This window comes from Zingiber officinale, chromosome 7B, assembly GCF_018446385.1.
Source record: "Zingiber officinale cultivar Zhangliang chromosome 7B, Zo_v1.1, whole genome shotgun sequence".
In the NCBI taxonomy this organism is placed as follows: Eukaryota; Viridiplantae; Streptophyta; class Magnoliopsida; order Zingiberales; family Zingiberaceae; genus Zingiber; species Zingiber officinale.
This window is the reverse complement of record NC_055999.1, coordinates 112058053-112083686: the sequence shown is the minus strand read 5'-3', so window position 1 is coordinate 112083686 and position 25634 is coordinate 112058053. Positions and strand designations below refer to the sequence as shown.

Sequence of the window (25634 nt, the reverse complement as noted above, 5' to 3'; positions counted from 1 at the left end):
TAATAGCTGCTACAACGGCGCAGTAGCTGCTACAATGGTATAGTAGCTACTACAATTGTACAGTAGCTGGTAGTTGCTACAATAGTGCAGTAGTTACAACGATGCAGTAACTGTTACAACGCAGTAGCTACATAATAACTACTACACATTGTAGTAGTTAATACACAGTATCTACTATAACGTGTAACAATTATTGTACAGTGACGCTACAATGTTATATAGTGATTGTTGTATGTAATCATAGGAGAAAGAAATGAGAATTTTATTTTAATTTAAAAATAAAAAGAGAAAAGTTATTTATTTTAATTTAAGAGGAAAGTGAGAAAAATTATTGAATATAAATGAGTGAGGGATTAAAAAATAGATTTTAATATATATATATATAGTAAAGCTAATAAGAAATGGCCAAACACAATACGCGCTTAATTCACTCTTCCTCCTAACAAAGAGGCCACGTAAAACATTCATCAACCATTAATTAAGCACGCAATCCAAAAATAGCCCACTGCACGAATATAAATACCCCCTCTTCCTCCTTCTAATATAATTAATATCCCATTAAATAAAATATAATAATAAATCAAATCCCAAATAAATTTAAATTAATTAATTAAATAATTAAATCAAGCGACTACAATTAGAATGGCGATTGAGACGAGGCAGAGCTGCGTGGTTATCATTTTGTGTCTGCTTCTTGTCAAGGCTCCGGCCGCGTCGGCGCGCCTGCAAACCTTGATGACAAACATGGTCGCCCCTTTTGAAGTGACCTCGCCGGCGCCGGCACCGGAACCGGCACCGGCACCGGCGACAGCGACTCCTGCACATCACTCGTGCCACGATAAGTGCCCTGAGGGATTATTATGCAGGATCAGATGCTACTTCGCCGGATCGCCAGCAGATGACCATCAATCGCGTGAGTGTTTCTTCTTAATTATTTTTCTTTAAATTATTTTTCTTTAATTTGTTGGTGGATATATTTTCTTTAATCAGTGGATGCATGCAAAAACTTTTCTTAAGATTAATATATTTGTTTGTGCAGAAACTAATGCAGCAACGCAGAGTGGCTCCCAAGCTCCATGAATTTAATCAACCTTGTGAAGGACTCGAACATGGATATCGATCGAGTTTAATTAGCAACGCCATATTTATTTTTTTAAAAAAAAAATTAAACAAGTGCTTAGGAGCTTAATTACCAACTTGTTAGGCCGAGGCATTTGTGTTGGAATTGATTATTGATATGTGATATTTGAGTGAGAGTTTGTAATTGTTTTACTTGAAAAAAAATTTTGATATGATTATCATTTCTAGTTACTCCTAAAGCATACTCGATAGAAAAAATATATGAATTTCCTAGGAATTTAATCACTTCTGTATATTTATTAATATATTGATGTATAATTGACAAATTTTTTGGTTGATATACAACCAAAGATCATTGAAAAGAAATAAATAGCAAAGGGAATTTAGAGAAGAACAGTATGATCTTAAATAATTAGCGAGATTAAAATCACATTTCAAGATAAAAAAAAAAAAGGAATTTAAAGTACATTTTTTTATGTATAATTTTAATAAAAGTTGAACTTGGACTTGGAATGAATAAATGGAATTCCAAATTAAAGGATATACTTGAACTAATAAATTAAGTATAACAACAAATATAATTTTAACGTTTCTTTAACAGGAGCATCTGAAATCAATTTTCAATAAGGACATTTGCTAAGTGTGATTAATTATGGAAATCAATTTTCAATTGTTGGGCACGTGACATTTTCCAGATTTATCTTGGTGGGCTAGTCAACTTCAGGATTAATCGATTCGAAAAGCTATATTACTTAGATTATCAAAAATAAATAAATAAATAAATAAATAAATAAGTCCGGAGCTGACCACACGATGGAATGCTCGACATAAATTGTAAATGCACTCGGAGACAGAGCCCTTCAATTTTTTATGCAAGAGAGGTGTATGGGTAAGAGGCCCTACTTCTCCCAATATGAATTTCCCGACTCCGTCCCTACATGCATCACTCCCTCTGGCTAGTTTTTCGATTTGAAACTAAAGAATTGTGTGATCGGTCATTACAAGAGGACCACACATTACCTATGGCTGCCCATTCTATCTTAAGATCATTACCTATGACATTAATGCTTCTGCTTTGAAGCTGAAGCATAAAGCCAGATTCAACTCTGAATGAAAATCTATGGACTTTCGGTTGACTGTTGGACGACCTCGGCCTCAGTAACCCATTATATACACAGACAAGGTCACCAACAAAAGGAAAGAATTAGTTATGCAAGGGTACTTGTGGAAGTTGACATCACTAAACCTTTGCCTACAAGTGTACCAGTTACCCTTCCAGATAAACGTGAACTCGAATTGGAATTGAGGTTTGAATCAGTGTTTGAAACTTTTTAACAGCTACATGAAACTGGGGCACCACCAAGAACACTTGTATCCGTGTGCCCAACATAATGTAGGGCTAGCATAGGCAAATGGACTCTCCCTACAGGGCCCTACGGTGTTGGAGCATACTATAAAAGGTTCCACACATATAGAAGTAGGTAATTCACAAGCCCAAGTACCACCAGCCAACGATCCTTGGATTCAAAGTTCGGGAACAATGAAATCAGATCTGTTCAAAGTTCATCTCTGTGCAAACTATTATTCGTGCTACTTCTCTTCTACGCATCCATCAAGTAAACTGTTGTATCATCTAAGAAGTACTGATCGATCTACATCTTCTATCCAAGTAATCGGTTTATTTAATTAGCTTATTTTGTACTTAATCTAAAGTAAGATAGTAGACTGTTACTATCTTACTCATTTCATTGTACGATCTACTTCTCTCCGAGGTTTTCGGAGAAAAGAGTTTTAGTGGATTGTCAACGATGCGATCAAGAATCGCAGACCTTGGAGTAGGAGTCAACCTAGGCTCTGAACCAAATAACTGAATCTGTTCCTTATTTTTCGCTGCACGACTTTTATTTAAATGATTAAAAGAAAAGTTTTTAAAAGCACGATCTTTACCTCCCCCCCCTCCCCCCTCTATCGCACTCTTTCGATCCTATAACCTCACCTTGACCTAACCTGCTTCGGGCCTCCCCGTGAGCATCCAGTAACCCTGACCTACTCTCCCCCCTGCAACTATCCAGTCACTCTGACCTGCTCCGAACCCCACACAAGCATCCGGTCACCTTGATCTGCTCTGGGCCTCCCCACGAGCATCGGTCACTCATGACCAGCTCCGGACCTACCCTCAACTTCGTTCAAGGTCATCCCACATTACATCTGGTATGGACAATGACTCGGATACCGCTTGTTGGGACCCTTGGTGGCCGACTTGAGGGAGTGAATTGCATGAAAAAGAAAAAAAAAACTTTTCCTATTCTTTCAACTTTAATTAAAGCAACAATAATGATAAATTAAAATAATGACTAGAAAGAAGAAACACAAGGCTTACTTGGTTACAACATACATGATTGTTAATGCAAGACAAGTGAAACACAATAAAAATCTCCTTTATTGAAGGCGGAGAAGCCTCTTACACTCGTTGAAAAGCTCAGACAGTTGCTAGAAAATGATTACAAGAGTTGATACTAAAGTTCTTGTCTATTTCCTAGTTCTAGGGGTCTTTTTATAGCTACTGAAAAATCCTATCCGTGGGTGGAATGCGCCTCCAATAGGTTGGAAGGCTCCTCCAGTGAGACACCAAAGGATAAAGCTTTATCCCTTTGCAATAGTAAAATTAGCCTGATCGAAGGTGCCTTCCATAGGGCTGGAAGGCGTCTTCGTACTGTTCATCAAAGGCGCCTTCCAGCCATGGAAGGTGCCTTCCACAGTGAAGGTGTGGAGGCGCCTTCAATTCACTTTGAAGGTGCGGAGGCGCCTTCAATTCACTTTAAAGGTGCCTCCAGCAACAATTCCAGCCTCCTTTCGTTTTTCTACTATTCCGATCGTTTGGGTCATCGTAATCATCCGAAATAGGGCTCACCCAGACCTATTTTCAGGCCTTCTCCTTAAGCAGACTTTCGCTCCGGCTTTTCGTCCTGCAGAACGTCATGCACGTCCTTCTCGTCCACCGGTGTACTCTTCCACAGCACCTCGTCCCTCGGATGCACCAAGCCCGTCGGCTCCCTTCTTGCGTCATTCTTCTCGCTAGCTGCATCTTCCGCTTGACTTCTTGTGTTCCTAAGCTCTTGCACACTTAGACACAAGGGTCAAACACAACAAGACATAACTTAACCTGGTTGATTACATCAAAACTACCACGAGGTTCCAACATATTCAGGTCGGGTTCGGGTTTAGATTTAGGGGTTTCGGGTTGAATTCGGGTTCATGTTAGATTCTGGTTGAGATTTAAAAAAATATCAACCCAATCCGATTCACCCGAATTGACACTCCTAATCAAAATATAACTTTGATTATTTGTGTTGACTACACCAACAGTGTCTGGTGGCGCGAGATCTTTAAAGGTCGTAAGTTCCTTTATCTTGATTCTAATTCCCCCCTTGAAAACCTGATTCACAATCACAAAAGTCGTTGTCAAGAGGAATGGTATAGAGATATCGGATTTCTAGTTGATCTTCTTGAGTTTTCTGATGCGTTACAGACCAAGAAATTTATTAATTGGCTTAACGAAGTGGAAAGAAATTTTGATTATAAGGAAATATCCAATCATGTCAAGTAAAGTTGGTTGTCATCAAACTCGAGGGCCGAGCATCTACGTGGTGGGAGCAATTGTGATGATCACGAGAAAAATAAGACAAAGCTAATATCACTAATTGGGAGAAGATGAAAAAATAAAATAAAAGTTCACTTTCTTCCCTTCGATTACCCTCAAACCTTGTTTCAACGGCTATAAACATTAAGGCAAAATGCAAATTCCCAATGTGCCCTAGTTGGTGAAAAGCCACAGAACCGGACACTATTGATTAGGGCAACCAAAACTGTTTGCCAGCTCACCCTCAAGATTCATGTTCTATCTAACAGTCACCACAAGACAACAATTTGTTGATTGAAGAAGATGTGTGAGACGAGACCAAGCTGACTAATGAATCAGTGTATGACGACGATGAGGTTGACAAGGTGTTTTATGGTGATGACCATGAGACCTTAGTCATTTGTGAGAGTCTGCTGACTTTCAAAGGTAACTCGGAGGATGAAGACAAAAGTGGGATGGTCAAAGATAGAGATGTTGCATATTCGAAGGATATTTCTCAACTTTCTAATCCTCGAAACATGATCTATATGAAAGAGTACAACATTCAGACTCCTGATCTCAAAGAACTCGTTTCTTCTAGTGTTGCTGCTGAAGATGATTCTAGAGAACCTGATCAAACTTTTATTTCATCAAGTGCTACTAGTGTTTTATCCCTAGTGGCTGATTTTGCATATGCTCCTTTTACTGATGAGACTCAAATGGAATGTGGACAGAAGCGTGAGTAATTTGCAGGAACAATGCATTGGCAATGATGACTATGTTAAGATTATCTTGTGATGATGATATGGCTAAGAGGAATCCTTCACATGATGAATCTGCTAATGCTAGCTCCGAGAAGGAAGACAAGAAAGTTGATTGTGTGTTAGCTTCTGATATATTGCAGACCGATAACAAGTTTTCAAGTAAAAGTGTTAATTCTACTCAATTGCAAACACAATCTATTATCACATGCAGAAACTCTCTTGATAATTTAGATTCTGAAAACATAGTGGTGGAAAGAAATTTGTTTAAGTTGTCATTGAGAGGAGAACTGAGCTCTACTATATAGCAGCATAACCTATCAATTCTTCTGCTATAATGCTTGAGGAAAGTCAAACATTTTGTACGAGGAACAGAGAGATCATGATGTGTCCAGAAGAGTTATTGATGACAACAAATGGAAGACACAGTTTTCATCTTCAGTGCCAACTGAAATATCCACAGTCGAGGATTATACTGAAGGTGAAGCATGTTGCCAGTGTTAGTTGTTGGTAACCTTCCAGATTCTTATCAACACTTTCAGTACAAACTCTCCTCAAAACTTGCTAAAGACCATCCTAAACTTAGTAAGCTTCTTTGGAAAGAAATTATCTAACGTCAGCTTGAGGCAGTCGACATAATTGCTCAGCATCAAGTCCTAACACGCATCACTCCTTGGATTGAAAATCTGAATTTTATGAAACTTGGGAAATTTGGTTATTGTTGGAACAAATGACTGTTGAAAAACCTCAATTACTTTGTGAAGTGGAAATATGAGGATCAATTTGATGGAGCACGGAGGTGTGGCTTATACTTTGCTGCCTTGCAAGAACAATACAATAGACATAGATCCTCATTTACCAACAGAAGTATAGCAGTTGCTAGGAGGTTTTGTTGAGTTAATGCTGGGCTATCTCCTAATGACACTACATTCAATTCAGGATTCGGATTCGTTACTATGTTTTCTTGATGATGTTTTCAATGTGTGCTAGCTTAATCTTAATAGCTTGGTGTCTGTTTTTTTTTTTCGGATTTGAATCCGTGAGTAGTTGCTGGGATCTTAGTGTGCGGCAACTCTATCATGATGGATGGTTTGGTGTTTCGGATTGATACTGTGATTTCTCGCTGATGCTTTCCAATGTGTGCTAGCTTAATTTGGATTGTTCGGTGGCTTCGGTTTTGGTATCAGTGAGTTTCAGCTGTGATGTATTGTGGGTAGTCTTCCTCGATTTCTATGGGGTTATTCATGAATTGCAATGCTGAAGGAGAACTTGGCAGTTTAACTAGGATCTTTTCAAATATAAATGGTGATGAAATGAATGGACAACCTAGTTACATAATCTAGGATCTTACGAATGTGTTATAATGATGATTACAACAGGTATATCATAACCATCCCCTACAAGATTAGGTATATGTTCTTCATATGTGTGATTCCAGTGTACTTTAGTTATTCCTTATAAGGTTATGCAGTGGCTTTCTTTTCTTTCATGCTTATATAAGTTGTGCTCCCTGATGCTTTGCTTGTTAATTATTTATTGGATCTACTGTTTGAATATGCATACTGGGTTCATGGACTCACTACATGGATGTTTAGGCAGGGAGACGTCAATTAAAAATTTTTTTACATCAATTACTCTATCTATTTTTTAAATTATACATTTATCAATAATACTTCTTTAAATTTAAATAATAGATTTATTCCATAAATATTATAAAGAAAAGAGAAAAAAAATAGAGAAATTAATATATGGAGTATTAAAAGATAAATATCTAAATTTAATAAAATAATTTTTTTATTTTAAATTATATATTTTAGATAAAAAAAACTGATATGAATACTTTACTAGTAATGGTAAAGTGGAAAAAAATCTCCAATCCCATTCTTAATTTCGCATGCAGTCCCTCTATCCAAAAAATTTTGTTTTCACTCCCTACATGCAAAGTTTCCTTTGCTTCAACTCCCCTCATGTAAATATCATGACCTAATTGCCCTCAGATTTTTTAGGTATAAAAAGTCCAAGAATGAGTATAATTCTTCTTAAAGTCAGTATTTTATATTAGAATCGAGTATATTTTCTATCAAAATTATTTCTCATATTTTTTAGATATAAAAAATCTAAAAACGAGTATAATTCCTGTTAAATTCAGTATTTTACATTAGAATCAAGTATATTTTCTATTAAATTGAGCATGATTTTTTCCCTGCTTAATATAATTTCTCCTAAATTCAGTACCATTTAAACAAAATTTAGTATATTTTCATCCAATTGAGTGTCATTTAAAGAAAATCATGTATATTTTCTATCAAAATTAACTCTCATATTTTTTTAGGTACAAATAGTCTAAAAATGAGTATAATTCCTATTAAATTCAGCACTTTAAATTAGAATCGAGTATATTTTCTATTAAATTGAGCATAATTTTTTTCTCAATATAATTTCTTCTAAATTCAGCACTATTTATCATTTAAAGAAAATCTAGTATATTTTTCATCCAATTGAGTACCATTTAAAGAAAATCTAATATATTTTCCATCCAATTAAGATGAAAAAAGAATTATACTCAATTTGATAAAAAATATACTAGATTCTAAATTTAATGTACTGAATTTAAGATGAATTATACTGATTTTTGAATTTTTTATACCTAAAAATATCATAGGTAATTAGGTAAATATATTTGACTAGGGAGTGAAAATAAAAAATTTAAAAAATAAGAACTGCATATAAAATTATATTTATCAACGAGGACTACATGTAAATTTTCCCTACTAGTAACACCCTAAAATTACATATCCGTGACGGAGAAATTTATCCAAAATATTAAATATAACCCAACAAATGCCCGCACATTCATCTTTGTCATGGTGGTCCAACAAACAGTGCCGATGGTTGTTGGACGAATACTTAAAAATCTTCAAGTTCCGAGGCAATTAGTGGACAGTGATGGGTTCGATTTTTTTTCCCCCATTTCTTTCGATGAAATGAAGGATAATGTTTACCATTCGACGTGGTAAAATTCTTAATAATATTTTACCTGACGTTCAATTGACCAGAGAATATCTAGATCTTCCTCCAAAACGTTAATTAATTATAATTATTCTTACAAGCTGTTAATCTTTTGGCGGCTCTGGTTTCCTTGTTTTCTTTTGTTTGATTTCTATGATGTAAATGTTGGTCAAAAATTTTCTCCTTTAGATCTCTTACAAGTAAATCCTCAATAGTAATCCATGGGCTAAGAGAAGAGCAATGTTAAAAACACTTGCATTTTTGTTTTCCTAAAACATTATCGCAAAGAATCTGCATCTTTTTCTGGGATTCTAATGACATGTTTTACCAGGGGCGTAGCTATATATAAGGCTCAGGTGTACAATCGCACCTTGAAATTCAAGGAAAATATTAGTACGGTGGAAAAAAAATTAAAAAAATATATATATAATCATAAATTTTGAAACTTTCTCATGTTTTTAGCAAAAATTTCAATTAAAACCCTTTCAACCTAACCCACATTCCTCTTTTTTTCCTTTATCCATTTTTCTTGAACCTCCTCAAATCCCGAACTTTTATTTTCCTCTTCCCATTTTTTTTTCTTCCTATAATTTCTTTCATATTCTTTTTTTCTTACTCTAATTTTACCCACAAAATCTTTCGCGGCATGTCGCTGCCGTTATAGCCCAAGTCACTATCGTCGGACACCGATTGCTACCATCATCACTGTCATTTGTTGCATGGTCGTTGTCTTCATTTAGCTAACATTGTCGCTTCGCCCATGTTCCATGAAAAAAAACACCTTTTAATTGAGATGAAATTTACTTAATTTTTTCACTTAGCCGACACCATTGTTTGCTGTCAGTATCATCGTTATCGTTCGCCGACTCCGTCGCTTTGCCCCTCCTGAATGAAAATCCTAACTACGTCGCTGTGTTTTACTGTAGTTAACTGAGAAAATATACAAGGAAATGGATTCTACTCCTGTCTATCTAGTAAATCTATGCAGCATTTGCAATTTATTCAATATTTGAGTTCTGAGCAGCATCGATCTAGCTAACATCTTTTTGGCTATGTGGAGTCGACAGTGGTGGAGAAGCCCTGGAAAGGAAGGCTCGCACTTTTTACCCTGTAGCAGTCTGTTTCATCCGAACGAGAAACATGATTTTTTTTATCCAAATTAAATCATCGTTGTGGCCAAGTCAAAATTCACCATTGTAGCCAAGCAACTAGTACTGACATCTGAGGTGCTGGTGCAGACACTGCATTATTGATTGAAGCAAGCTGAGAACTCATGATTGCCTTAGCCTTATGCAGGCAAAGACCTTATTTTAATGTGCCACACCATAAGCATGCAGGCTCCACCGAGTAAATAAATAGAGAAGCTTTTCATACAAATCATTAGTGTAAGACCGGTCAATGTAATTATCTAATTCATCGAGCAACACTTATCTTTAAAGACCACCCTCACAATTCAATTCAATGGAACCTCCATTTTCACTTCCGGATCTAATATATTATTTCTATGTAAATTAAGTAGATTTTTTACTTGTCATCTTGTTTTTCCCATGCAAAATAAATTAAAAGAACATATATAATCAACGACGGATCCAAAAATTCAAGTATGGAGAAATAATTTTTATACGGAACAGAGGACGGTATTCTCTATCTTCATCAGTGGAACATCATAATACTAGAGGTTCCACCGTTGACAAGGAGGACGACCGCCAATGTCGCCCCTGGATCCGCCCCTGTATTCTCTTCCATCACCCAAGAATGGAGCTTTGACAGGGACTATGGGTAGATATCAGACAAGGACAGCTAGCTAAACTTGTGCTCGCGGAAAGTAGTATTACCGGGAGCCGGCGAAGTCTGGGCCCTCCCATTTCACTTGTTGGCTATTCCGCTTCGGAGCCTGAGAATTTAAATTTATTTTAAAGAAAATGTTCAATTTAAAAATTAAATTATTTTTATATCATTTATTTTATTTTTATAATTATTAATAATATGGATGTACAAGATATCAATCCTCTCTCTTTCTTAGCCACCCCGACTTATGAGGGTCGTCCACCGTTGATCATCCACTAAGGATGTACAAAATATCAATCCTCTATACACACAAAAAAAACCCATAAATTATTTTTTATTGATGTTTAATACGTTTTTATTGAATCCTATTATATTAGAAATAAGCTATAGATGTTTAACTATATATTTTTTAAATTATATATATATTTTTGAATATAATGTTAATTTAATTTATTTTTGTTGAAGTTGGATGAAATAAAGAAAATTATTAGTACAAATGATATCCTATTCTTTGATGAGTATGAGTATAATGATGAATATATGATCCCGATAGATATGAGTATGGGGGACGATGGAGATGAGAATGAAAGTTGAAACTCTAATAGGAATGAAGATGATAGATATAATAAATGAGAATTAGAACAAATAATATAAAATTTGATATAAATATGATTTATGGTCACATCCCTAAACAATCCCTAAACAAGAGCTTTTTCATTAAGGTGCCCTTCGGGATGGTCTAGTGGTTAGCGCATGAGTGTTATCACCATGAGCTGAATCTCGGCAAAGTCGATGTAAATACCTCCCTAATTATGTGTTTCATTATTCCAAAAGCTAGTAGTCGCTTGTGATTTATCTCCTCCGTGTTGATCTTGAGACAGATTGACGGAGGTGCTAAGGACGAGCGTATTCATTTTTACCACTAAGAAACAAGATGATAGAATGAACGAGGCGGGGAAAGGGAATTAGTGAGCAAGGAGGCTAAAGGAGAAATAGGTGTTGGATTTAACCTCCATTATGGGCTGACATATTAATAACACACAAATTTTATCATTATTGACAAATCCAATTTTATGTTTAATCATGGGTTTGTATTATCGGATATGGAATCCATTAGCACATTATCATTAGTATTGATGGGCTGCTAATAGATTTGGACATGATATGACAACCGGATCCAGATTACGGAGCCGTTGCCGTCACAGCTACAAAAGATCACGCCCTGTGGCCGATTTCTGTTTGATCTTGGGATTCTTTTAGGGATGAAGAGGCCGAGGATGCCTCTGAATTGTAGGTGTGGATTTATAGTTTTCATTTTAATGCTTCTCTTTCAATTTTGCATATGATTGTATATCTCTGACAAGATCTTGCGTTGAATCATTTTGAATGATTTGTATGCGGTAGCCTGATCACATTAAGGAGAGTGAAAATCCTATCAATAGGAGGAAGTGAGATACAATATTTAAGGATCAGTTGGATTGAAGTTACAAGATTGTTGCTGGCCTTGAGGTGAATGAAATGGAGGGTTGAAGTGTGTTTTTGGTATATTTTCTAAAGAAGGGGATGCCTGCACACGGTCTGATGCCTAGTAAAATGAATAATAAAAGAAATCGAGTTCAAATCTCAAATTGAGACAAATATTTTAAAGATCAATTTCGTATAAGTTGTGCTTTGAATTTATACAATAGGCGAATTAGAAGAAAGATTGTCCATCTGTGGATCTTACCCTGCAGACTCATTCGGATTAGACTCAGGACGTCTAGAATTGATCCAGGGGTATGTTTGTGAATGAGTCTAGGCACCTAAATGAATCTAGGCATAATTTTTTTTTTTATTTTGAGGAATATTATATGTATTTAGGGTTCAAAGTTTTAAAAATTAGGAGTTGTGTTATAACAAGTTTGAGTCAATAAGATTTTTCCTCTATGGTTTAAGCTTTTCTTTTGGGTTATAGTGTTCAAGATTAAAATTTTAGATGTTCACGGGATATATTATATATATTTAGGGTTTAAGATTTTAAAATTTAGGGGTTGCATTAGCATGAATTTAAGCTAATAAGATTTTCTTCTATGGTTCAGGCTTCCCTCTTAGATTATAATATTCAAGATAAATAATTTTAGGAGCTCACGGGATATAATATATGTGTTTGGAATGTTTTAAGAAATTTATGATTTTTTTTTTTAAAAGAAGAGCCGGGCGTCTGGATCAAATCCCGGTGCCCCAATTAAAAATTTAAAAAATGAATCGAGGTACCTGGATTAATTTCAGGCGCCTCAAAATTTGTTGTAAATCGTTCCGTAGTGAACTGTCCGTAGCATATATATATATATATATATATATATATATATATATATATATATATATATATATATATATATATATATAAATAAAGTCCTTTTGATTAAAATAAAAAAGAACAGGCAGATAATTGAAATCAGTTCAATTTAAACAAAATTACTACCCATAAAATACTTAAACTTAGTCAAAATATATATACTTTATCAACTTAATTAAATTTGCGTCAGTTTATCAAAATTTAAAATTACTTTAAAAAATGTTTACTAAATTGAATCTATTTTTATTAAGTTTAAGTAATTTAAATAATTTAAATAATATTTTATAAATAATAATTTTGATTAAGTTGGAGTAATCTTTCTTTGGACTCGTGCAAGAAGTAGAGAGGGTGAATAGTTCTGATAGCTTTATCTTGACTGCAAGATTGTCGTTTGAATACTCAATATAATATTTGAATCAAACTTGATGTTACATACATAATACCTTAGTTTTACTTAATATTCACCTCTTAAGGCAACTAATCCAAGGTCTAGTTATAGCAATTTACCTCTACTAAACCTTCCCATTCTTGAAAAATCTCTTATAATATATTTCACAACAATACAACAACAATACAATATATAAAAGCAAGAATGTAAATAACTTTACAAGAATCTTACTTTTGATTGTTGATGATTGCTATACAAAAATGTAAACAACTTTACAAAAATTTCACTTTTGATCACTATTGATTGTTTAAGAATGTCTCTTGTTGATATGGAAATGTAATAACACTACATCCTCGAACCTCTAAGAATTAATTGTCAAAATCTCCTTAAAATATCTTTTTTAAAGCATTTAGGTCGAAGTTGATTTCGATTGATATGGTCTCTGACACTATTTAAGCCGTTGAACCATCTATGAACCTTCTAAAATCTGTCAAATTTTGTCGATTATTTGAACATCAGTCGATTAATTCATCCGATCAATCAACAATCAGTCAGAATTTTGCAATCGAATTAATCTGTCTCTATTCAACTCCTGATTGATATTAGTCGACTGATATCAACAATCAATTGATTGATGTCATTAGTCAAATCTAACAATTGAATTGACTTGCTTTTGTTTAATTTTTGAAACCATCAGTCAACTAATATTAACCATTAGTCGATTGATGTCATTAATTGAGTTGAACAGTCGAATTCTAAAATTTATAGTAGATTTCTAAAATCGAATGTTATTGTAGTAAAATTATGTTTATGGGTACTGTATCAACATTGTAGTTATATACTGCAACAACAATATTTTTGAGGTTTTGGAGGTTTTGTGTCTATTTATTGATTGATATACCCTATTCATCAACTAATACTCTTGTTTAAGCCTTATCAAAATTGAATTCTCATTTTGTCTAATATTCAGTTGAAGTTCAATCTACTAGGACTTCCTTTACCAACATTCGGTCAACCTTGATCTGCCAAAACTTTTTGTTGCCTAGCATCGGGGTTAATCTTGACATGTCGAAACTTCCTTGTTGTCTAACATCCGGTCAATCTTAACAAGTTGGAACTTTAACGTTGCATAACTGTAGGACCCTAGGCGGCCCCGGCTAGATGAGGGTGAATAGTCCTGCAAAGGAAAACGAACCTTCCTCGAACTTTATAACTTTATAAGACTCAACACTTGCATAAAAGAAATAAGAGACTAAATAAAAAAAAAAAGAGGCACAAAAGATTTACTTAGATACAACCGGAAGGAAAAGTCTCTTATAGTAGTTGAAGCACTCAATTATAGAACAAGACTGAAAAGAAATCAATTACAAGTATTGTACTGAACCATTGGGACCAATGTTGTATTTATAACCCTAGTCGGGGCACCTGGAAGGGTCCAAGCGTCTATAGGGGATAAAGCATTATCCTCGTCGCAACGCAATGCTACACGTTGCATTTGGATAAAATTCAGTTTCGGGTGTCCAGAAGGGTTCCGGGTGCCGGTACCAGAAAGTCAACTTCCAGTAGACTTTTTGGTCCGCGTCTTCCGCTCCGGTTCCATTCGCATTGGTCCCGATCTTTCGCTCCGGATCCGCTCGCTTGTGTGATCTCAGCCATCCGGAATATGACTCACCCGAACCCAACTTCCGGCCTTCGAGTAGTCTTTCGCTCTGGCTTCTCATCCCTCAGAAAAGTCGCGCGCCTCTATCTCATCCGCCCGCGTACTCTTTCACAGCACCTCGTCCCTCGGACGCACCGAACCCGTTGGCTCTCTCCCATGCCGTCCTTCTTGCTAGTTGCATCTTTCGCTCGATTTCCTGTGCTCTTATGTTCCTACACACTTAGACACAAGGGTTATATACTAACATGACCTAACCTGACTTGGTTGATCACATCAAAACTACATTGGGGTACTAACAATAACATCCGATTAACCTCGACTTGTCGTGTCTTTCTCATTACTTAACATTGGGTCACCCTTAATCTACCCGAACTTCACGCCTCATGTCAACTCCCTATTAGACTTCCGATCGCCAAGTATCCCATTAGCCGTAACCCACTTAGACTTTCTTCTTGTGATTACTCCATGTTGGATTTTCGATCACTAAGTATTTGATTAACCATGATCCACTTTGATTTTTTAATCTTGTCAAATATCCGATCAATCTTAATCTACATGATTATTCCTCAACTAACTAACATAACATAATGATCAAAAATTGAAATTCTAACTCGAGTTAAACTTGAATTTGGTCAACTTGATAAGAAATTGATTATATTAATAATTTTATATTTGGATAAGAAATTGATTATATTAATAATTTTATATTATGTTATAGCAGTTAAAAAAGGGTAGACCAATATACGAAGATTGGCGTGGGATCTTGAGGAAAGATCCATTGTACGTAACTTTATCTTACTTTTTATAAGAGGTTGTTTTCAAAATTCAAACTCGTAATTTTTTGATCATAAAATAATAATTTTATTATTATACTAAGACTTCTTTTCATATTATTATGTTATAGTAATTACGATGATATATATTTTATTAACACGGGAATAACAATATTTTTAATATGAGAAATACATTAATGATGTTATTTTAATATTTTTAAAAAAGAGATTCTTTTCATGAAAAGAATAACAAGGGGACCTTTTAAATTTTGGCTTTACGTAAAATAAGACACCATTTTAATTTTTAAGAATACCCTTATGCACAAGATGTGTTATTTTCCTCTAATATAAATGGATAAGAATTAAAGATCAAAAGAAAATAAATATAATAAAAATAAAATGAACCTTGTGAGAGTTAACAAATCTTTTTTAGGTTGGCCAGAGTATCTCAAAATACAAGAATACAATTAGAAAAATTAAAAAAGATTCTGCAATTCTGCAAATTGCTGAGATTGTTGCTTCCCTCTCCTATTAATAATAGCAATTTAGATAATTTCAACAAACTCAAATATGTTCTAGTTGATTGAAATATTGCCCCGGACTATCTAGATTATTATTCAGAAATATATGATTTGATCTCTAGTAATGATATATTTATAAGAATTTTTTTTTTTCAAATGGAGCGTGCAACTAAAAAATATTAAACTTCTGAGTCATTCGTGAGCACTTTTTGATTTATCAGAAAAATTGAACCAAACCTGATTATCCTAAAATTAACTAAATTTATTATTATTTTTAAATGATTGACATATTAATAATCATAATCATTATTTCTTTTTAAAGTCAATTCAAAATCTATATTAACCAACTCAACCAAATTTAATTTGTGACCTTCTCTATCAACGGCTTTGTCTTAAGTTGACACAAATCCTGGATCAACTCAAACCTTTGATAGTTGATTGAATATATGTTGAGTTGATCAGAGATAAAAGTTGTTCGAAGAAAAGATCACAAACTTATTTAATTGAGTTGATTGATGTAAATTTGATCAAGTAAATAAGATAGGGTTTAGATAAAGTTATCAAGATCAAAATCTCAATTAATCTCATTGGCTATTAATAATCGATCTAGTCCTATGTAAATTTTCTAGTCCTATGTAAATTTTTCATCGATCGATAAATAAGAAAACACATATAGCCACCAACTTAGAAACTTAACATCATTTAATTGTATTTTTATTCAGAGAAAAATGACTGTAAAATAGCCCTGAGGACTTGAATTGATTGATTGAGATATGGAAGGTTGGTTTACATATATTTCTATCACACCATTATATTTTGATCAAAATATAATTGTATTTTAAATAGAGTTATAATACTAAACACTTTATGATTGTTATTAATGGGTATTATAATTTAAATGTTAATTTAGAATAATGCACAATCACATTTTTAATCAATGTAACTAGAATATTTTTATTTATTTTTTAATATTCAATATTGTTTAGTGACTATTTAACCAACGTGATTGATAGTAGTTATTAAAGAATACAAAATCTCTAGATGATAATTTACGATCTAAAAGATGGATCATTATATTCATTGATTAATAGGGATTGATCCGACGATATGGACGCGGGATCCCCTTTGAGGGGAGTCAATGCCATGTGGAGATTAAAGGTCAAATGGCCGACCAGAAAGGGGGGACCGACCGGCCGAACGGAGTTTAAGCGGAATCAAAGACAACCCGACGGGGAGTTGGGTCTCCGACGCTCATGGTGAATAAGGTCGCCGAGCCGAGCGGGTAGCCCGCTCGGCCGAGGCGTAAAGCAGTAATGCTGTGAACAGTTTCATCCGAGCACACGACCTGGAATCTCCCGTGCGGATCAGTACCTACGTCCGGTCGGACGTGATGGGACTGCCGAACGGCCGGACGTTCGGTGAGGGAACAGAAGAGACAAAAGGACAAGGGAGACATCGAGAAACGTCTTCTGACAACAGGCATGTCCAACGATCAAGTCACACACTGAACCTTACGACAGAGGGTTCTGCCTTCCCATCAGAGAAGTGCTCGGACTGTAGCAGTATGGTGTCAGGCAAGCTCCTCTGACAAGCTCATACTGAGGTATGGTAAGAGGACACGTATTCACCTCGGTATGTGTGCATAAGTCTCTTCACAACTCTATATAAGGGTCCTCACACTTCGCCGTAGGTACACATTCTCCGAGATTCGAAGCCACTTCCTAGTTTCCTCTTGCCTGACTTGAGCGTCGGAGGGTCGTCGTCGAGAACCCCTTCCCAGCCCGACTTCCTTGTAGGTTCGTCGGAGACCCCTACGACCGGTCGAAGATCCATGTCATCAGTTCGGAGAGTGCCACGTGCCCAGCGTCCGTTGATTCAACGTTCAGACAGGATTAGGAATGAATCTCACTTATTAAATAGGTGATGTCTAGACATCAGCTAATCAATTTATATGATGTATCCTTAGATCGTAAATCCGGGTTGATCATTAAGGGTCGAATGAAATTTACAAATTAAAATTAAAATAAAAGTAAAATTTTAAACTCTTATTATTTGTACATAAATACGTTAACTATATTCTCAGAGAATATTCTGACAGCATTTTTTTTATTTCACATTTCAGTAGGTCAAATCAATTCCACTTTTCTTTATTTTTTTCTAAATTTCGCAAAGTAAATAAATAAACCCAACGGTTATCTCTCTTTTCTTCTCTCTCTCTCCAGACAGTCACATTCGCTCTCTTCTTTCCCAACGACAAACGCATCGGCTTTCCCCAATCCGGAAAAGCTCCGTCTTTTTCCACTAGATCCGACGTGAAGGTGAAGCCCTACCCATCTCTCCTGCCGTCGATCGTTCTCTCCGCCTCCACGCAGAAGGCCTCCGGATCGGAGATCCCAAATGGGCAACTGCTGCCGCTCGCCGGCGGCCGTCGCCCGCGAGGACGTCAACACGCACTTTTCGGCCGCCCACCACGACCACGGAGGTTCCGCCGCCCGCAAGAACCGCCAGAACCAGAATGGTGGGTTACAGCACAAGCGCATGACCGTGCTGAGCGGCGACGCGAAGTTGGCGGGCGCGATCGAGGAGATGTACGCCTTGGACCGCGAGCTCGGCCGCGGAGAGTTCGGCGTCACCTACCTCTGCATGGACCGCCACACCAAGGAGCTCCTCGCCTGCAAGTCGATCTCCAAGAGGAAGCTGCGGACGGCTGTGGACGTGGAAGACGTGCGGCGGGAGGTGGCCATAATGCGGCACCTGCCGAAGAGCCCCAGCATCGTGACTCTGCGCGAGGCGCTGGAGGACGAAGGCGCCGTGCATCTGGTGATGGAGCTGTGCGAAGGCGGGGAGCTGTTCGACCGCATCGTGGCGCGCGGACACTACTCGGAGCGCGCGGCGGCCGCGGTCATGAGGACCATTGTTGAAGTCGTGCAGCTGTGCCATCGGCATGGGGTCATCCACCGCGACCTCAAGCCAGAGAACTTTCTGTTTGCCAACAATAAGGAGAACTCGCCATTGAAAGCGATCGACTTTGGGCTTTCCGTATTTTTCAAGCCTGGTTAGTCAATTTCTCATCTGGATGCCTGGATCTGTTTGTTTATTGGTTAACACACAACCCTCCTGATTAGGCGGTTTCTGAGGCAGCCAAATCATAGTTCTGGACCATACCAGTGTTGCAGGGTTCCTAATTTGTTTTGTCAAATCCAATGGCATTCTCTTGTGTGGTCAACATCATCTAAAATCTTGGTTTACATATGCTATTATTGACGAAGCTTTCTCTGATTACTCCGAATTTATAATTGATAGCAGAAATTGGTTTGTCGTTCTTTCTTGCAAAGGCCAAATTGTCTTGATTAGCATTTGAAGCATCATCACGACCTTTCAATTTTAGCTTAAACCTACCTTTCTTGCATATAATATAACTGACAAACTTGCAGTGTCATAAGGAAAACAAAAAGATTTACTATATTAGCATCAAAGTCAAAAATCCTATTAGGACTATTAATTCATTGCCAAGGAGGGAAACATCTATGGTGAGGGAAGGGATGAAGGAAAATAACCAGCAATAAACCACTAAGAACAGATAACTTATATCTCAAAAAGCGTTCTAGTTTAGGCACCATGTTCTTTATGACTTCCTATGTGGTTAAAAGTAGTAACTTTTTCTGAAGACTATTGAGTTCAAAGTATGCAACTGGTGTTGAGGGATCGAGTGTCTACAATGGTTGAGGTAACTAATATGCAAAATATTAGGACTAAACCAATTTTCTATACCATATTTACCTCCATCTTCTGCAATGGTCCTTTTTCACATCCTATATCATATGAGCTAATAAATGGTATGATCTGGAGTACTATGCATACATCAAATTTTACTGTCACCATTTGATTATGATGATTACTAATGTCCATCAGATGAATACATGCAAACTTACAATTATAAGTTTCTCCATTATCAGGAGAAAGGTTTTCAGAGATTGTTGGGAGCCCATATTATATGGCTCCTGAAGTATTAAAGAGGAATTATGGACCAGAAATTGATATATGGAGTGCTGGAGTTATTCTCTATATTCTCCTTTGTGGAGTTCCACCATTTTGGGCTGGTATGTGCTATGTAATTGTAATACTATTTTCTGCAACATCAGCAAACGTATACTTAATTTCACATTCTCATCTTCTGATGAACTCTGTCTCTCTGCTAAGGTTGCAATGTGTTTACACTGCAGAAACTGAACAAGGAGTTGCACAAGCTATTCTGAGGGGGATAATTGATTTCAAGCGCGATCCATGGCCTAGTGTGTCAGAAAGTGCTAAGAATTTGGTCCAGCAGATGTTGGAACCTGATCCCAAACTTAGGTTAACTGCAAAGCAAGTGCTCGGTATGTTACATGTCATGCTCACTTTCTTGTGAAGGGAGCTGGTTGACTGGTTCTTCATTATTTGTAAAGAACTAGTTCATCTAATCTCAGTTCTGTCCAGTTAATCGTAGTCATGCATGTGTACTTTTAATGGAAAATCATGAAAGAAAATTATGGAAATTTGATATTTCTAGTTGTAGTTAGAACAACTATCTTCTCTTCATTGATGCCGTATTCCATGGTTCCTAGCTTCTAGACACCTTCTGTTAGAAATTCTTTAATTTACCATTTTCATCTGCAGTTCATAGAACTGGCGCTAAGATATGCATCCCTTTTATTGCAGATCATCCTTGGATTCAAAATGCTAAGAAAGCACCCAATGTGCCACTTGGTGACGTTGTCAAGTCGAGACTCAAGCAATTTTCAAGAATGAATAGATTTAAAAGGAGAGCTTTGAGGGTATGCTACATTGCATCTTGTAGGTTAACTGCTTCTTATATTCTCGAATATATGAGTACAGCTTAATTCTGCTAATTGCTTCTTAGATTATTGCTGATCACTTGTCTACTGAAGAAGTTGAAGATATTAAAGAGATGTTTAAGATGATGGATGCTGACAATGACGGTATTGTTTCACACGACGAACTCAAAGCTGGCCTTCCTCATTTTGGTTCACACCTTATAGAGTCTGAAGTGCAGATGCTCATTGAAGCTGTAAGTATATATACATGATGAGTTTCTCAGTTCCTGCTACTTGAATTCGGTTCATGCCTTGTAATCTTCAATGCATGACAATTTTTATTGGGAACTCTAGGCTGAATTGATTTGGAATTTTCAACTAGAAGCTTAAATTGAGCATCTAAGAATCTTACGTTTGTCACAAGAAAGTGTGGTGTCATATTTCAGGGTTTTAGTCTCAAACTTTGAGCATGTAAGAATGCTTGGGTCCTGTAACATTTTTCTTCTGTCAAAAAGGATATCCTGATCTTTGACACCCATGCGGGATACTCATGTTGAATCTAAGTAACAAATTCTGAACATTCTGATATTTGGCTAGAAATATTTCTCCATGGATAAATATGTGATGTTTCATGTAAAAAAATATTTACTTTCTTAATTGCGTAGATCGATAATAAAGGTTCAATTAATTATTTCTCCATTCATTGAGTCAACATTACATTCACTTATTAGAGTTAATATGTTTGCTCAGCAAAGAGAAATGAGCTTTAAAATTCAACCATATCCTTTTGTCGAATAGGTCGATAGCAATGGAAAAGGCACTCTAGACTACGGGGAGTTTCTGGCTGTATCTCTTCATTTACAGAGAATGACAAATGATGAGCATCTCAGAAAGGCCTTCTCATACTTTGATAAAGACGGGAATGGCTTTATTGAGCTAGAGGAGCTTCGTGAGGCACTAACCGAAGATGGAGCTACTGATAGCACAGATGCGGCAAACAATATCCTCCAAGAAATTGATACCGACAAGGTACAATTCTGCCAATCTTCTATTGGGCACCTTTACCCTCGTCTTCATTAACAGGATATCCAATTGCAGGATGGATTAATAAGCTATGATGAATTTGTGGCAATGATGAAGACCGGAACCGATTGGAGAAAGGCATCACGCCACTATTCAAGAGGGAGATTTAACAGTCTTAGTGTCAGATTAATGAAGGATGGATCCTTAAACTTGGGGTGATGAATGGACTAATCTCGAATGGACGACAAAATTCTTTATCTTCTGCTTTTTTTTTTCTCGCGCACTTTGGCCAGGTAACCCCTCTTGCTTAACTTGCTCTTTATCTAGTGGTTCCAGTGCCATGCCATTGTGGAGTGTTGTAGTTCTACACTCGTGTGAATATGGCTAATTTGGAGCATTGTGTTGGAATAGTTTGTGGGAGGGGGGCTTTGTTGTAACTAGATGTACAATATTTGTTTCATAATCACTATGATTAGAGAGGAAATCTTGTTAGCATTTGCATTATGATTGAACAAGAAACAGTATGGAGAGTTTGCATTGTATTGGAATCAACTATGAGATTGTGCAAACTTGGTATGGTCGTGAGACTAAATTACAAGTTGCAAAGCTTGTAGTCGATGAACTACAAGATAGATGACGAGAAGAAAGAAAAGTTAATATTTTGTCTAATTTTCTTAATTACATAGTGATCCATCTGTTTAGTGTCTTGGCACAATTTTGTACTTGATTTAATTTACCATTCACATTGTGTACTTTATTCTAGCAAATATCTTATTTAAGGAATTCTCAACCTCCAATTTAATTTGCTTAGTGGATAAGGGTGAATTGATCTAACTTTTGGCCTTATTTTATGACACCTAATTTTATTCACATTTTTTGCTTTAACTTGCAAATTTGAACAATTTACTAAATTAAATGAACAAACTCTCTCTCTCTCTCTCTCTCTCTCTCTATATATATATATATATATTCAAGTCATTAATATCCATAAATAAATATTATACATTGTTCATGAATACTTTATGGATAAGATCTATCAATAAAGTTTGTGAAACATATTTATCAATAAAATGCTTATAAATTTTAATTAAACAAAAAAAATCTTAAAATAAATAAATAAAATTATAATATCAAATTCACTAACTAATCAAATAAGATTAAAAAAATAAAAAAAATCAAATAATCAAGCAAAGATGGATAACATCTAAATAAAATAAATTTAAGTCAAACTTAATCAATCTCAAAATAAAGAAAAAAAACTAAGCCAAATTTAAATAATCTTTTCACAAGTTGATTTATTTTAGATTGAACTCATCCTATCTCTATTATCTTATCAAATAAACAATTAACTAGCCCTAAAAAAGCATTTGAATATTACTTTTTTTTTCAAGAATAATTGCACATTTGATCTCTAACTACCACATCTACAACAACATACATAAAAGCAATTTATTTCGTCCCCTCTAGGCGGTGCGATGATTAAAGCATGAGGTGTTGCCACATGAAGTCTTGGGGTCGAAACTTGGCGTGACCGAACATAACCTCCCCCATGTCTTGGTCATTTGCACTAATGGCTAGTAGCCACCCATGATTTACCTCCTCCGTGTTGGCCTAGGGACGAGTTGGCGGGGGGGGCGCTGAGGGCGAATGAATCGCTTTTTGCCACATAAAAGCAATTTATTTCTCTCGAGATATGGTCCGTTGGTAAAAGATAGAATAGATTCTCATGTAATAAAAGAATCGAATCTCTCGGAGGACATATCATATTTAGCTATATATATTTTTTATTTTGATGGTCGATAAAAAATTTTCATAGAATTATACCGATCATTTTCAAGATTAATAGATTCATAAAACTAAATATCTAGATTAAAAAAGTATTAAAAACTAAAAGTTAAAAAATAATAATAAAGAAATAGAACATCATGCTAGAGCACACTTTACAACGAGTAATGAGGGGAAAGAATTATTCATTTGTTTGCTGATTAAGTTCTTAAATTTTATTTTACATTTTCTATTTTATTTATGTTTAGATGTTGGTTGTGATTATTATAAACTCCAGCTGCTAAGTTGCTGGGATTTGGTTCCCAACAAAATGTCTTGGCCATATTTTCCTACTTTCCTACAACAAAGAGAGAATAAAGTTGTTGAAAGAATTTTAGCTCAATTGATAATCAATTATAAAATAAAAAAACTCAACAATGCATCAATATCAAATTTTAATGTGAGAGGCTCTACGTCATCAAATGTGATCATGAAATCTTCAATGGCATCATACTTAAGTAATAAAAGTCATTCAAAATCCTTTAAAAAAAAAATCTAAGAATTATATATATATATATATATATATATTATTATTATTATTATTATTATTTTTTGGTGAATCTTCATTTGATCATTTTAAATCATCACCAATTAGCTGGCAGCTAAGAAGCCAATATTACATTTGGCACGATAGCACATATGTAGAAAGTTTTATTATTTTTAATTTATTTTTAAGCATAGTTGATATATTTATCACATGATTGCACATTTTTAATGGGCATATTTAATTTTTGCATAGTCACATTTGAATTGGTTTTGCATGACATGAGAGTGATCGAAACCTCTCCTAACAACAACACATTTAGCATATAAGATCCTAGTTGACTTTGGAGGAAAAATGATAGTGTCGATTAAAAAAAAATGAATAATGAGTTATAAAGCAAAATTAATCGCTAAATCTAATTCAAAATATAAATATTTTGAGCTGATCTGCAAGCAATAAATTGTATTCGGTTGAGTCAATTGATAGATGTTGAGTTAGATAGAATGGATTTGATTCAATTGAAATAGTGTTAAGTTCGATTTCAAGGCAGCTTGGGCACTGAATTTATATTTATTATTATTATTATTATTATTATATGGCTGATATTATATTTATTTAAGGCCTCCGGAGCTATGATGTAATAGCTAGTAAGAACATTCAGTTGTCTCTCATGTATTTACGGTTCAATTTTAGGTATGATGTATTTATAAGAATTTTTTTTTCTTTAAATAGGACTTGTAACTAAGGGTAGGGTTGTAAATGAACCAAACGTTCGTGAACAAGTTTGGTGTTTGACTTGGTAAGAACGTGTTTATGTTCGTTCAATATATATAAGATTAATTAAACAAACAAGCTTGAACAACTCATTAAGCTAAATAAATAAACTTGAATACATATGTGTTCAGCTCGTTAACGTTCATGAACAATTCATGAATAAAATTCTTTTCAATATGCTAAACAAACAATAAAATAAATAAATAAATTTTTATTATCAAGCTTAATAACCAATCAAACAACTAAAGCTTTCAAACAATCAAACAAACTTGAATTGAGAGTTTGATAACATTTAAATGAGCCAAGCTCAAGTCAAGCTTGAATTGAGAGTTTGATAATATCTAAACGAACCAAGCTCAAGCTATGCTTCAAACAAGCTCAAGCTCATAAAAAATAAGTCAAGCCAAGTTTGAACACTTATTTCAAAAGTTTGGTTCATTTTAAGCTCGGCTCGGCTCGGCTTGGTTACCTTATCAAACAAACTTGAACACCCTAAAGCTCTGCTCGGCTCGGCTTGGCTTTGTTTAGAGTCCTAACTAAGGGATGTTGGACTTCTGGATCACTCACCACCAGTGCTTCCCGATATATCCTACTGGTCAGTAGAAAATTTTTGTGAGGTTGGATCGGTCATCCCAACTCGGCGTTATCCAAAATGATTAATCGTTTTATATTTATTTAAATGCCAATATTTTTTTTTTTTAAAATGTAATATTGCCATTCCTATGGTTATTTGAATGTCCCCAACAACGGCCTCTTCTCTCCCTCAAACTCACAGCTTCCT

General features: G+C 35.4%; 1 protein-coding gene across 1 annotated transcript; it reads left to right on the top strand.

Annotated features, from left to right (window-relative positions):
• The first annotated feature begins 18150 nt into the window (after positions 1-18150).
• On the top strand, positions 18151-22255 carry LOC122006933 (calcium-dependent protein kinase 3-like). Its single transcript, XM_042562636.1, has 7 exons — positions 18151-18989; positions 19891-20034; positions 20158-20310; positions 20633-20748; positions 20835-21002; positions 21547-21777; positions 21847-22255. The coding sequence occupies exons 1-7, from the start codon at positions 18332-18334 to the stop codon at positions 21988-21990; spliced, it is 1614 nt and encodes a 537-aa protein (XP_042418570.1). The 5' UTR covers positions 18151-18331; the 3' UTR covers positions 21991-22255.
• Positions 22256-25634: the final 3379 nt, after the last annotated feature.